Below are 14407 nucleotides of genomic sequence, written 5' to 3'. Positions count from 1 at the left end.
GTAAACGTCCTCGGTGTTTTTGTGTTTGACGTCATAATTTCAAGAGTACTATGTCGGGGAACTTATATGTTGATTGTGATATAAAAATCGGCTTGAAATGCTTATTGTGATCGCAGTAATAGTCCGTGCGGGCTCTATCAAGACTGTAAAGGACTGGTTTGCGTGCAATATCGAGTTGGATGTTACAATCTCGGACTTCTATGCGAACTTCTCAGACGGCAAGTATGATGGAGAAATTGAATGCACTGTAAACATCACTCAAACCCTGTTTCATAGTGATTTGGGCAATGTTTGTAAATCTGTGAGAAGAGTGAAGAAATAAAATCATTTTGAGGAGAAAGCAGTCTTTATTTCATCAATAAAACTCAATGGAAAGTATTTTTAAAAAACCCCAAAAACCCAAAAAACCTCCCTCCCCAAACTTAAAAAAAAAATGGACCCTAACCAACTCTTTTTTTTTTTTTATGTGGCCTTATATGTTAAATTTAAATTATTTTGTTGAAGTATTCAACCGACACGTAAACGGTGTTGTCTGATCAGTATCGAATACCATTTTAGCATGGGACCCTGGTAAGTCAAGGTACTTAATAATTGTATTAATCTATTTTTAAACTGCTTTGTAAATTTATTATAATTATTAATCAAATAAAAAAATTAATTGTTACTTGAACCAACAATGCAGAAAAATATACATATTTGATGTAATCAAAAGTACACACGTGCTTACAATCGGTCTACCCCCGCCCACTAAACGAAAAAACGCGAGTCGTGTTATTTACTATGTTCAAGAATAGAAGCGCAAAACGTTATAAAAACAAAGTATATAGCTGCAATTTGCTTGGTTGAATTTATATCTTCAAGAAATCAATAAAAAAAGAACTGTTTTTATGAAAAAACATGATTGATTTAGCGGTCAGCAGATTGCTACATGGTGTTTAAAAAATATTGCTTGCAAGATAAGGTGGGACAAACTTCTTTTTTGTTTTTTAAATAGGTTTGATTATTTCTAATTGTATTGATCTACATCTTAGTTTACGTTTTCAAATTTTAGCGCCCTTATTTGCTTGCATGAAAAAACTATTGACGTGTGACCTCACATTTTTTACTGACGTCACTCACTAATGCGTAAAAATAAACATGCAGACACTTTGATAGATATTTTGGGCATGATCGCCATAAATTACGAAAACTACAAATGTTTTAATTGTCATACGGGTCATGTGTTTTTGACCTATTTTGGTTCCTGTGTAGAAAAACTAATTTTTAAGGTAAAATGTAACAAATAATTGGATATACATAAACATTTCTTAGCTATTTGACTGTCTACACATCTTACTGTGAGACTTAGAACGTAAACAAACGGTAGGTGGTGTATTACTTTAAAAAGAGGTGAAATCCTAAATGACACGACTTAATACATCTTCATAAATCAAGGCTAGGCCTAATATATTCGTTCCTCGTCGTTCCTCGTATTACGCCTTGATACATGTAGTCAAGAAATCGTGCCACAAAATGCTTAAATTTCCTTGGTTGCGATGAGATCTGATTGCAACGAATCGCAACGCTCCTTATAAATTCTCTTGTTATTGTAAACAAAGATGGCAGCGTCAGCGTCCGTGGAAACGTGTCGTTTTTGTCACGATATCTTTAAAAAAAGGTTTCGGTGGTTAATTTTTGGGGAAAGTTTTGGAGTGTTCACACAATTGTGCGAAATCTTAGGGAATGTCCCAAAAGACAATGATAATATTTCTAAATATGTGTGTTCTGCTTGTTTTAATAAGCTGAATAAATTGGCAAAACTTTACTTCGATCTTATCAATCGAATGGATGCCATTCGTAAAGAAAAAATTATTTTGGTAAGCAGCCTTAGAGAAAAGTATTTGGCGAAATCTACAGCCCCAGTTACACTGTCATCACCTAAAAATACACGTCAGCAGCGTTTGTTAACACCAGCAAAAGGAAGCAAGCGGAACATCATCCACACACCAAGTCCAAGTTCTTCCCTACAGGCGAAAAAGCCAATGATTACAACACCCAAGGCAAAGTCACACAAAAGCGAAGTTCATGTTTTGCCTTCACCACACAAATGCAAAAAAGTTTGCATTAGATTATTTTCTCCGGGAAAATTAAAGGTAGGCATAGGCATATAGTTACTTCTGTCTGTCAAATTTTTTCATAATTTTTCTTCTTCTAAAAATTTGTATTTTGTTTTCAATTATTGGGAGCAAATTCTAAACCACATCGATTTTTGTTTTATTAATTTATTACAAATTGCAGGATTTTTTTTAAGGTGCTTACATTTACATCATCATTGTCAAAATTAAAAATGTATAAGGGTACAGGTAAAAAATATTGTATGAAACCTAATTGTTTTCTTGATATTTACTTTACATATATTTTACATGGTGTCAATTAAGGCATCACAGTTCTTCCGCTAAGGTGTTTTCCAGACATTAAGGCGCTTAGTTACAGAGCCAAGGAAGCATGGGCCGTGCTGCCATATTGCCCTGGGGAAACCTATGAATTTTAGATGTACAAACATAATTTGTATATGTTAGGAATAGATAAAAAAATTTTATATATATTGTTTGTAAAATAAACAGATATAAATTATAATATATGCATACAACAACAGGTTATTTAATGTACACTTATCACCAGGGCAGGTCTTTTCTTTGGTATTCTCAGTTTAACTGTAATATCCAAAATAATTGTTATTTTTAAAAATAATGTTTTACTATAAATAATTATCATTCAACATATTTGTTTCAAGGTCATGCAAAGAAGCAAAGTTGATGGAACAATAACATCAAGATTTGTTCCTGGACAGTTTCAAAAGATTGTTGCCAGCATGTGGAAACCCCAGTCACCAAACAAAATTGGAAGATCCATCTACAACTCAGATTTAAAACAATCCATACAAACTTCTGTTTTGAAGCAAGTACAAAAAGAATTAACAGCTATCTGTTCCAAAAATTCAAATTCCATTCTGCGTCAAATAGATAGCAAACATTTAACAACATTTAGTATGGATATTTTGAATCAAGAAATACAAACCACAGCTCCATTTATACACCGATTTATGTCCACATTGGTTAAAGCATCACCAGTGGGAATACTGGTTGCTACTGCCGTAGCTCTCCGATTTCGAAACACACACGTCTGCTTTTCATCACATTATTGCACAAGTTTTAGATCATGGTGGAGCCACTGATGAGGTAAAATTTTATAATCAATCTACATTTAAATAAAATAATTTTTAAAATGATAATTGTTATATGCTATATGAATGTATATACATGTATGTCTTAACTACTTATGCATGTGTCTAATGCTTTATTTATAAAATTAATATCCTTTGATTACAATAGTCATGTATATAACATTTCTTTACGATCTCAGTGTGTTTGCTTGAAATTAATTCATATCCCAAAGTAAGTTTATTTTAGTAGTATTTCAGGGGTGGATCCAGGATTTTTTTTTTTTATTTTGGGGGGGGGGGGGGGGGCACATAAAAAATTTGAAATGAAAGTGCCGTAGATGTTTTTTCTTGTAATTTGAAAGTAAAATATAACCACTCAAAAGTACATATTTGTCACGAATACAGGGGGCGTGTGGACCGTGTGCCCCCCTGAATCCGCCACTGCATTTTTCTTCAGTTATCCTCTTTTTGGTACAAAAAATTATAATAAAGCCATTTTTAAAAAAAGACATTTTTGGGTCCAAATTCTGTCTAGTATTTATATACATATAATTATATATAATTCATTTTTAAAAGTTTTGTTTTTGTTTTTAGACTATCAATATTCTAAATAAGCTTGGATTGTGTGTATCTACATCTGCAACTGCAGTAAGAAAGAAGGCATTACAGCAGAAACAGATGGAACATGTCAGTTCATTGATGTCAGAAGAAAAGAAACACTGTGAGAGTTTTCGATGTACTTCCATACATACACTTCAATCTGCAGACATTATTGGGGACAATATTGATATCAGTAGAACTCCATCTCAGATGAGTGTTGATCGAAGAAACAAAAGTTTTCACTGGTTTCTGCTTGTTGGTTTGGAAAAAAGAGTTTTGAATACCTCTTTGGATGACAGTGCTCCTATAGCCGACATATGTCATATTGATAACAGTTCATTTGTGCCAAATTTGAAAGATTGTGATTCACTTGATAAAAATTTCATTTTTCACATCATGCATATACTTGTTAAGTATGTCGATTGCTTAAAAAAAAATATGCTGTATGTCTGCCAACAGTCATACCACATCCTCACTTAAGTGAAACTTCCAAAAAGTCCGATTTTGCCATTTTAGATTTGCTTGATAAAAGTGAAAACAAATCGGAAGATATGATAAGTATCTTAGAACACATTCATGAGAAATACATTCCTCGAACAGGTGGTGAAAACCCTACTGTAATTAAGAAAAAGGTATTTGGAGGAGATGTTTTAACTAATGAAAGGGCTTACTCAGCTCAATTAGCAATGTTGAATGGATAAACAGACTTTGAAAGGCTGACTGGTGTTGTTCATCGACCTGAAGGCCTTCACAGAATGATGAATCTTCTTCTGGTATTTGAAAACTACAGCATGAATATGTTTCACTAAATAATGTTGGATTCTTAATTAAGTTAACAGGCATGTGTTTTTTTATGTTTTGTTATTTGTAAATATGTTTGTAGTAGAGCAGTTTCATCAAAGGAACTGACCCAAGTTCCAAGATATGTAAACATATATTTGGCATTTTAAGAAAAATTAAATTTTAGCTGTTACAAACACCAGGACAACAATAAATATACTGTGTCAGAATGAATATTGTAAGCAGCTAAACTGCAATATACATGTAAGAACATATTGTTTTTATATGGTTTATACCCAAAATATCTAAAAACTTCACAATTTCTAAAATGGTGCAACACTGCATACAACTTACATACATCTTTCATTTGTTGCATGCTTTATTGAATTGTATTTGTTAATGTTTTTTTATGCATGATATTAAATCAATTATAATACCTTTTAGAAATTCAGGGGTTGAAATGTCATCATTATAAGAAAATAATAAATGGACAGTTAATTTACTGAACCAAAAAATATGTTCAAAAAGCAGGCTTACTCAAATCTTGTTCAAAACTATTGAACAATATTTTAATATTTCATTGTGCGACTGCATAAAACAGTGATCATTTATTAACCAATTACCATTCTTAATGTTTAATAGTAATGCCAAAATATGTGACAGGTATTAGAGGCAAACAATTTAACCCCTGGTTTCAGCTGTCATTCATTTTTAGTTTTTTTTTGTTGTTGTGTATATTTAAATTTTTAAAGCATATTACTTTTATTCCCTGCCATTTGTAAAATATAACCCCAGAATTGTCCTATCTAAAAGTTTTGTTCTATTTAACTTAATTTGATTAAAAACATCAAAAATAGTGTAATTATCCTGATAAATTGTAGACTTTAACAAATTTCCAGTAATTATAATATCTATTGATTATGGTTGTTATTTTAAAAAATGTATTAAATACCAGTCATCATTCAACAGAAACTAATAATTGTGCCTGAGAGAACTTACTCACACATATTTATTTAATTATAAATAACCACAAGTGAGAACTGTAGCAAAATGTTTTCCATTTGTCAGTTCATCTATCAGAAATTTTACAAGCAAAATTCTGCTTTGGACAAAGGAACCCTGTTCTACTTAAGGAATGTTGTTGGAAGGACCAATGTCAGGGGAGCCAATGAAGTTATAGCAAACTACAGGTATGTTTTCCTAAAGTTACTTCAGTGGCATTTACTCAAATGTGTGTGTGTGTGTGTGTGTGTGTGTGTGTGTGTGTGTGTGTGTGTGTGTGTGTGTGTGTGTGTGTGTGTGTGTGTGTGAGTGTGTGTGTGTATGTATGTGAGTGCGTGCGTATGCATGTGTGTGTGTGTGTGCATATGCATGATTACATCATCAGTATTTATTTTACATTGTTCCGTTATTGGGTTTACTGTAATGAATTATATTTTGAAAAAAATTAACATTTCAACATTAATATTCTTTATACTGAACAGCAACAATGAAAAGGTAAAAATGGTGGGAGTGTGTTCCTTATGTCTGAAATATTTTGTTTGACATCTTCTAGTTGCCAATTAAACAATGATCTGTGAAGGGTCATTAAATAAACATTCCTTTTCTTTTTAGAGCACATTATTCCTTTGTGAGTGACTGTTTAGATGCTTACGTGGTAGCAGCCTGTATGCATTTGTTAGAGTTGTCAGAGATAGGAGCTGTGGCACGAAGACGACAACCACTGTTTGAAATACTTTCAAATGAACACCGTTACCAGTTTATAAAGTCTATTGCTGAAGACATATTGGAAAGATATGTAAAAATTACTGATGGTAAAATTTCTTTTTCAACCTTGCTATTGTTTATGAATAACTTTAAACATATATATATGTTATATGTTTGTGGTATGCAAGTGTGTGAGTATAAGTGTATTGCTCGGTATTAGGTGGGAGCTTATCTGGCAGTAATCCCCTCCCCCTTCCGGAAAATTGCATGTTATAAATATGTGTATCTTTTAATTTTGGCTTTAGTTGTGTGGGGTGTTTTTTTTGTTCTTTTTTCCTTTTTATTTTATTCATTTTTTTAATTCTTATTATTATTATTATTATTTTTTTTTTTTTTTGTAAATAAATTTGATATGTTTACCATATTTTGATCATTATTTTTTTTTTTTAATAAAAAAAAAACAATTATGTAATTTAACAGGGCAGGTGTCTGGTCTGTGCCTTTGGTAGTGGCTTGGTTAATATTACCTCGTCTACTGCCCTAGGTATTATAGATTAAAGTGTTCGCCGCGTCTTCTAAATGACCTAATCGTGTTGTTTTAGAGGACAACTGAGGAGTCGCCTGTTTTTCCATGGATCGGCCGGGTCACCTCTCTCCTTCTGGCAGGCTTGATACTTAAAAGGAAATATTAAATTAACCATCACTGGATTTTTTGCGCCACTCCCCTAGTGGCACCAGCGATTAAACTCTTACAACCCTTTGGCGTCACTTTTCAAGTGACGCCGGTTTGGGAAGTTATAATAACTTCCTAAACAACTAGTAGGCTGTCAGGATTGGACTGAACTGCGGTTGGACACGGTGGGGGTGGGGGTGATGGGATGCCGTTAAACAAGTTACTAAGCTAAGCTAACTGACAATATAAAGCCTCAAATTGGTCAACATACCAGGTGGTAATTTGGAAGTATTGGGTATCCACAAACTCCCCAGCATGTGCACTTTGTTGATAATTTGCATTACTTGGATAAAAAATGATATACATTTACATGTAGCTACCCTGAAATAAATTAAGTTCATTGGTTTTTACAACATTTTTTTTACAAATTACTCATACAGTATTTCAAGTTAATACATACATGTATTATAAAATGTATTTTGCAGTGCTAATTTACAGCCCAAATTTTTTTTTATTTTTTTGTCTAATAATCTGGCTTTGTAATATAAGACACAAGGGACTGAAGAGTCATCTGGACCCTGATGTTGCAAGTTCATTTGGTCTGACATCAGTTTTGTAATGATGTGTACAGCTTGTATGGAGGCACAATAAAGGTTGCATAATTTTAACCTAAAATTGTATGCCAGCACGTTGAACATTCATTTTCTCACCATGCTGAATGGATGTTAAACAAAATCATGGCATGGTAACATTATTAAAAAAACAAAATTCCATTTTCCTAAAATTGTATGCCAAAAATTCTTTCATTTGACCCAATGTTCCCAAAATTCATTAGAAAAGTTTCCCTTTCAAAAACTTTCATTCGACACCAAATTCCCCAAATTCTTTTCCCAGTTTTATGAAAAAGTGACCCTGATTTTTAGAGCTAGATTAATCCCTGATATAGTATATATATACATTAAACAATGAATAGTAAAACTACAAAAAAGTTTCATTTTTGAAAACAAATTTTATTCAGAGTAAATTTTTGGTAAAGTGCCATGGAACTAAAGAGTGCTGTGCTATATAATAAGTATATTTTGTCCCTTTTTCAGGGGTTTGGCCAGTGGTACAGATGCGTCATTTAGAGAATGGTTTTCAAAGATTGGTGAAATCAGATCCCTGTGCCCCAAAGCTGTCATTACTGCCCTAACAGCCACCTCTACACCAATTAAGAGAAGAAAAATAATGAAAAGTCTGTGCTTTGGTGCAAACTGTGAAATAATTTTGGAATCTCCAGATAGAGATAACATTAAAATGTCATCCATGTGCCTAACCAATAATGATTTGGATCAGTCTTTTAAATGGCTCATTGATGATCTACAAACTCTACAAAAGGAACTAGCTAGACATGTTATATTTTGTGAGAGTATTGCTAATGTGTCGAAGGTGTATTCTGTTTTTTTTTAATACTTTGGTAAAGACTGTCCTTACTTTGAAAGGTACCATAGTAAGACACCTGAAACAGTCGAGGAGAAGATAAGATTGGACATGACAGTTGATGGGATGATAAGAATTGTTATTTGTACTAATTCAGCAGGTATGGGGGTCAATTTCTGCTGTGTACATAACATTGTACATTACGGTTTACCCAAAGAAATGGATACATTTGTTCAGCAAATGGGTAGGGCCGGTAGAGATGGGGAATTTTCACATGAACTAATAATGTACAGAGCACACAAGGGTCACTTGAAGAAGGTGGAATCTGATTTAGTAAAACTTGCCATGGATGATTCCCAATGTAGACGACTATTTCTTTGCTCAACCTATCTTGTTGAAAAGTCATCTATCATTCCGTTACATAATTGTTGTGATATTTGCGAGAAGAAGTGTGAGTGCCATATGGATCAATGTCCAAATGCTCATAAGGCTTTTGGAGCTACTTCACTGACCGATTCTTCGAGTGATGAAGAATTACAACGCCCTGTTTCGGAAGATGAAAGAAATCTTCTGCGACAAAAGCTTTGTTCACTAAAATACAGTTTATCTCTTCAGTGTGGCTCAACCATAGAAAGTGTAATAACGCATGGACTTACAGACATTGTCATTGGAGAAATAGTTAGTAACTGTCATAAAGTCTTTACACCAGATGATATTATGAAGAATTTTGCTATTTGGTCTTATGAAACGGCAATTGCTATTTGCAGTGTAGTATGTAGTGTGTTTGGAGAGATAATTGTATCGAGAAAGTCGATAAGAGCCACAACTGAATATTTTGTGTGGTTGCCAACATTTGAAGTTCAGCATCTGAAATTTGGTCTTGCATGTACATCAATTATATGGTATTCTATCATCATCAGCCATTTTATAGGCATCATTAATGTCCCGAAGAAGAAGAGGACATTTTATGAATGATGATCTGTACAGTGACACATGGTCATTTAATGAACTTGCACTTTGCTTACCATCTACAAAACCGCAATTATGTTCATCTGTTAGATGTCTCTTCATTGTCCCTTGTGTCTTATATTGTTTATTGCATAACTGGCATACAAATGTTTGCTGGTGACTGTCAAACATTTCCTTCATGTGATTCATCTGGCCATCAAGTTGCCTTGTTCTTTCTGTGATTCTTTGCATTTCTAAGAGACAAAGCCAGATTATTAGACAAAAAAATAAAAACAAATTTGGGCTGTAAATTAGCACTGCAAAATACATTTTATAATACATGTATGTATTAACTTGAAATACTGTATGAGTAATTTGTAAAAAAAATGTTGTAAAAACCAATGAACTTAATTTATTTCAGGGTAGCTACATGTAAATGTATATCATTTTTTATCCAAGTAATGCAAATTATCAACAAAGTGCACATGTTGGGGAGTTTGTGGATACCCAATACTTCCAAATTACCACCTGGTATGTTGACCAATTTGAGGCTTTATATTGTCAGTTAGCTTAGCTTAGTAACTTGTTTAACGGCATCCCATCACCCCCACCCCCACCGTGTCCAACCGCAGTTCAGTCCAATCCTGACAGCCTACTAGTTGTTTAGGAAGTTATTATAACTTCCCAAACCGGCGTCACTTGAAAAGTGACGCCAAAGGGTTGTAAGAGTTTAATCGCTGGTGCCACTAGGGGAGTGGCGCAAAAAATCCAGTGATGGTTAATTTAATATTTCCTTTTAAGTATCAAGCCTGCCAGAAGGAGAGAGGTGACCCGGCCGATCCATGGAAAAAACAGGCGACTCCTCAGTTGTCCTCTAAAACAACACGATTAGGTCATTTAGAAGACGCGGCGAACACTTTAATCTATAATACCTAGGGCAGTAGACGAGGTAATATTAACCAAGCCACTACCAAAGGCACAGACCAGACACCTGCCCTGTTAAATTACATAATTTTTTTTTTTTTTATTAAAAAAAAAAATAATGATCAAAATATGGATACCCAAAACATATCAAATCAAATTTGTTTAAAAAAAAAAAAAATATATAATAATAATAATAAGAATTAAAAAAATGAATAAAATAAAAAGGAAAAAAGAACAAAAAAAACACCCCACACAACTAAAGCCAAAATTAAAAGATACACATATTTATAACATGCAATTTTCCGGAAGGGGGAGGGGATTACTGCCAGATAAGCTCCCACCTAATACCGAGCAATACACTTATACTCACACACTTGCATACCACAAACATATAACATATATATATGTTTAAAGTTATTCATAAACAATAGCAAGGTTGAAAAAGAAATTTTACCATCAGTAATTTTTACATATCTTTCCAATATGTCTTCAGCAATAGACTTTATAAACTGGTAACGGTGTTCATTTGAAAGTATTTCAAACAGTGGTTGTCGTCTTCGTGCCACAGCTCCTATCTCTGACAACTCTAACAAATGCATACAGGCTGCTACCACGTAAGCATCTAAACAGTCACTCACAAAGGAATAATGTGCTCTAAAAAGAAAAGGAATGTTTATTTAATGACCCTTCACAGATCATTGTTTAATTGGCAACTAGAAGATGTCAAACAAAATATTTCAGACAGAAGGAACACACTCCCACCATTTTTACCTTTTCATTGTTGCTGTTCAGTATAAAGAATATTAATGTTGAAATGTTTTTTTTTTTCAAAATATAATTCATTACAGTAAACCCAATAACGGAACAATGTAAAATAAATACTGATGATGTAATCATGCATATGCACACACACACACACACATACGCACGCACTCACACACACACACACACACACACACACACACACACACACACACACACACACACACACACACACACACACACACACACACACACACATTTGAGTAAATGCCACTGAAGTAACTTTAGGAAAACATACCTGTAGTTTGCTATAACTTCATTGGCTCCACTGACATTGGTCCTTCCAACAACATTCCTTAAGTAGAACAGGGTTCCTTTGTCCAAAGCAGAATTTTGCTTGTAAAATTTCTGATAGATGAACTGACAAATGGAAAACATTTTGCTACAGTTCTCACTTGTGGTTATTTATAATTAAATAAATATGTGTGAGTAAGTTCTCTCAGGCACAATTATTAGTTTCTGTTGAATGATGACTGGTATTTAATACATTTTTTAAAATAACAACCATAATCAATAGATATTATAATTACTGGAAATTTGTTAAAGTCTACAATTTATTGAAATCCAAAATCAGGATAATTACACTATTTTTGATGTTTTTAATCAAATTAAGTTAAATAGAACAAAACTTTTAGATAGGACAATTCTGGGGTTATATTTTACAAATGGCAGGGAATAAAAGTAATATGCTTTAAAAATTTAAATATACACAACAACAAAAAAAAACTAAAAATGAATGACAGCTGAAACCAGGGGTTAAATTGTTTGCCTCTAATACCTGTCACATATTTTGGCATTACTATTAAACATTAAGAATGGTAATTGGTTAATAAATGATCACTGTTTTATGCAGTCGCACAATGAAATATTAAAATATTGTTCAATAGTTTTGAACAAGATTTGAGTAAGCCTGCTTTTTGAACATATTTTTTGGTTCAGTAAATTAACTGTCCATTTATTATTTTCTTATAATGATGACATTTCAACCCCTGAATTTCTAAAAGGTATTATAATTGATTTAATATCATGCATAAAAAAACATTAACAAATACAATTCAATAAAGCATGCAACAAATGAAAGATGTATGTAAGTTGTATGCAGTGTTGCACCATTTTAGAAATTGTGAAGTTTTTAGATATTTTGGGTATAAACCATATAAAGACAATATGTTCTTACATGTATATTGCAGTTTAGCTGCTTACAATATTCATTCTGACACAGTATATTTATTGTTGTCCTGGTGTTTGTAACAGCTAAAATTTAATTTTTCTTAAAATGCCAAATATATGTTTACATATCTTGGAACTTGGGTCAGTTCCTTTGATGAAACTGCTCTACTACAAACATATTTACAAATAACAAAACATAAAAAAACACATGCCTGTTAACTTAATTAAGAATCCAACATTATTTAGTGAAACATATTCATGCTGTAGTTTTCAAATACCAGAAGAAGATTCATCATTCTGTGAAGGCCTTCAGGTCGATGAACAACACCAGTCAGCCTTTCAAAGTCTGTTTTTCCATTCAACATTGCTAATTGAGCTGAGTAAGCCCTTTCATTAGTTAAAACATCTCCTCCAAATACCTTTTTCTTAATTACAGTAGGGTTTTCACCACCTGTTCGAGGAATGTATTTCTCATGAATGTGTTCTAAGATACTTATCATATCTTCCGATTTGTTTTCACTTTTATCAAGCAAATCTAAAATGGCAAAATCGGACTTTTTGGAAGTTTCACTTAAGTGAGGATGTGGTATGACTGTTGGCAGACATACAGCATATTTTTTTAAGCAATCGACATACTTAACAAGTATATGCATGATGTGAAAAATGAAATTTTTATCAAGTGAATCACAATCTTTCAAATTTGGCACAAATGAACTGTTATCAATATGACATATGTCGGCTATAGGAGCACTGTCATCCAAAGAGGTATTCAAAACTCTTTTTTCCAAACCAACAAGCAGAAACCAGTGAAAACTTTTGTTTCTTCGATCAACACTCATCTGAGATGGAGTTCTACTGATATCAATATTGTCCCCAATAATGTCTGCAGATTGAAGTGTATGTATGGAAGTACCTGGAAAACTCTCAGTGTTTCTTTTCTTCTGACATCAATGAACTGACATGTTCCATCTGTTTCTGCTGTAATGCCTTCTTTCTTACTGCAGTTGCAGATGTAGATACACACAATCCAAGCTTCTTTAGAATATTGATAGTCTAAAAACAAAAGCAAAACTTTAAAAAATTAATTATATATAATTATATGTATATAAATACTAGACAGAATTTGGACACAAAAATGTGATTTTTTTAAAATGGCTTTTTATTATTATTTTTTTGTACCAAAAAGAGGATAACTGAAGAAAAATGCAGTGGCGGATTCAGGGGGGGGGGGGCACGGTCTGCACGCCCCCTGTATTCGTGACAAATATGTACTTTTGAGTGGTTATATTTTACTTTCAAATTACAGGAAAAAACATCTACGGCACTTTCATTTGAAAAATTTTAAGTTCCCCCCCCCCCCCCCCCCCCTTAAAAAAAAAATAACAAAAAAAATTCCTGGATCCACCCCTGAAATACTACTAAAATAACTTACTTTGGGATATGAATTAATTTCAAGCAAACACACTGAGATCGTAAAGAAATGTTATATACATGACTATTGTAATCAAAGGATATTAATTTTATAAATAAAGCATTAGACACATGCATAAGTAGTTAAGACATACATGTATATACATTCATATAGCATATAACAATTATCATTTAAAAAATTATTTTATTTAAATGTAGATTGATTATAAAATTTTACCTTATCAGTGGCTCCACCATGATCTAAAACTTGTGCAATAATGTGATGAAAAGCAGACGTGTGTGTTTCGAAATCGGAGAGCTACGGCAGTAGCAACCGGTATCCCCACTGGTGATGCTTTAACCAATGTGGACATAAATCGGTGTATAAATGGAGCTGTGGTTTGTATTTCTTGATTCAAAATATCCATACTAAATGTTGTTAAATGTTTGCTATCTATTTGACGCAGAATGGAATTTGAATTTTTGGAACAGATAGCTGTTAATTCTTTTTGTACTTGCTTCAGAACAGAAGTTTGTATGGATTGTTTTAAATCTGAGTTGTAGATGGATCTTCCAATTTTGTTTGGTGACTGGGGTTTCCACATGCTGGCAACAATCTTTTGAAACTGTCCAGGAACAAATCTTGATGTTATTGTTCCATCAACTTTGCTTCTTTGCATGACCTTGAAACAAATATGTTGAATGATAATTATTTATAGTAAAACATTATTTTAAAAAATAACAATTATTTT

The 14407-nt window shown here is 32.9% G+C and overlaps 2 protein-coding genes and 1 pseudogene across 2 annotated transcripts; 2 read left to right on the top strand and 1 right to left on the bottom strand.

The window, feature by feature from the left end:
* Positions 1–97: 97 nt before the first annotated feature.
* Positions 98–7131, top strand: LOC121387128. The gene is given in 7 exon segments (XM_041518151.1): positions 98–247; positions 2774–3159; positions 3161–3218; positions 3797–4231; positions 4234–4575; positions 5651–5772; positions 6197–7131. Coding segments are annotated over 7 exon segments (1806 nt in total). The 3' UTR covers positions 6510–7131.
* Positions 7132–7699: 568 nt separating this feature from the next.
* On the top strand, positions 7700–9173 carry LOC121387126 (Werner syndrome ATP-dependent helicase-like; the record flags this gene model as incomplete). Its single annotated transcript, XM_041518150.1, is given in 2 exon segments — positions 7700–7707; positions 8036–9173. Coding segments are annotated over 2 exon segments (1146 nt in total), but the record flags the coding sequence as incomplete, so codon positions are not given.
* An 8-nt stretch (positions 9174–9181) lies between these two features.
* Positions 9182–14260, bottom strand: LOC121387125 (annotated as a pseudogene).
* Positions 14261–14407: the final 147 nt, after the last annotated feature.

Source organism: Gigantopelta aegis, chromosome 13 (genome assembly GCF_016097555.1).
Source record: "Gigantopelta aegis isolate Gae_Host chromosome 13, Gae_host_genome, whole genome shotgun sequence".
Taxonomy (NCBI): Eukaryota; Metazoa; Mollusca; class Gastropoda; order Neomphalida; family Peltospiridae; genus Gigantopelta; species Gigantopelta aegis.
The sequence above is the reverse complement of the archived record's forward strand: the minus strand, read 5'-3'. Positions and strand labels throughout refer to the sequence as shown.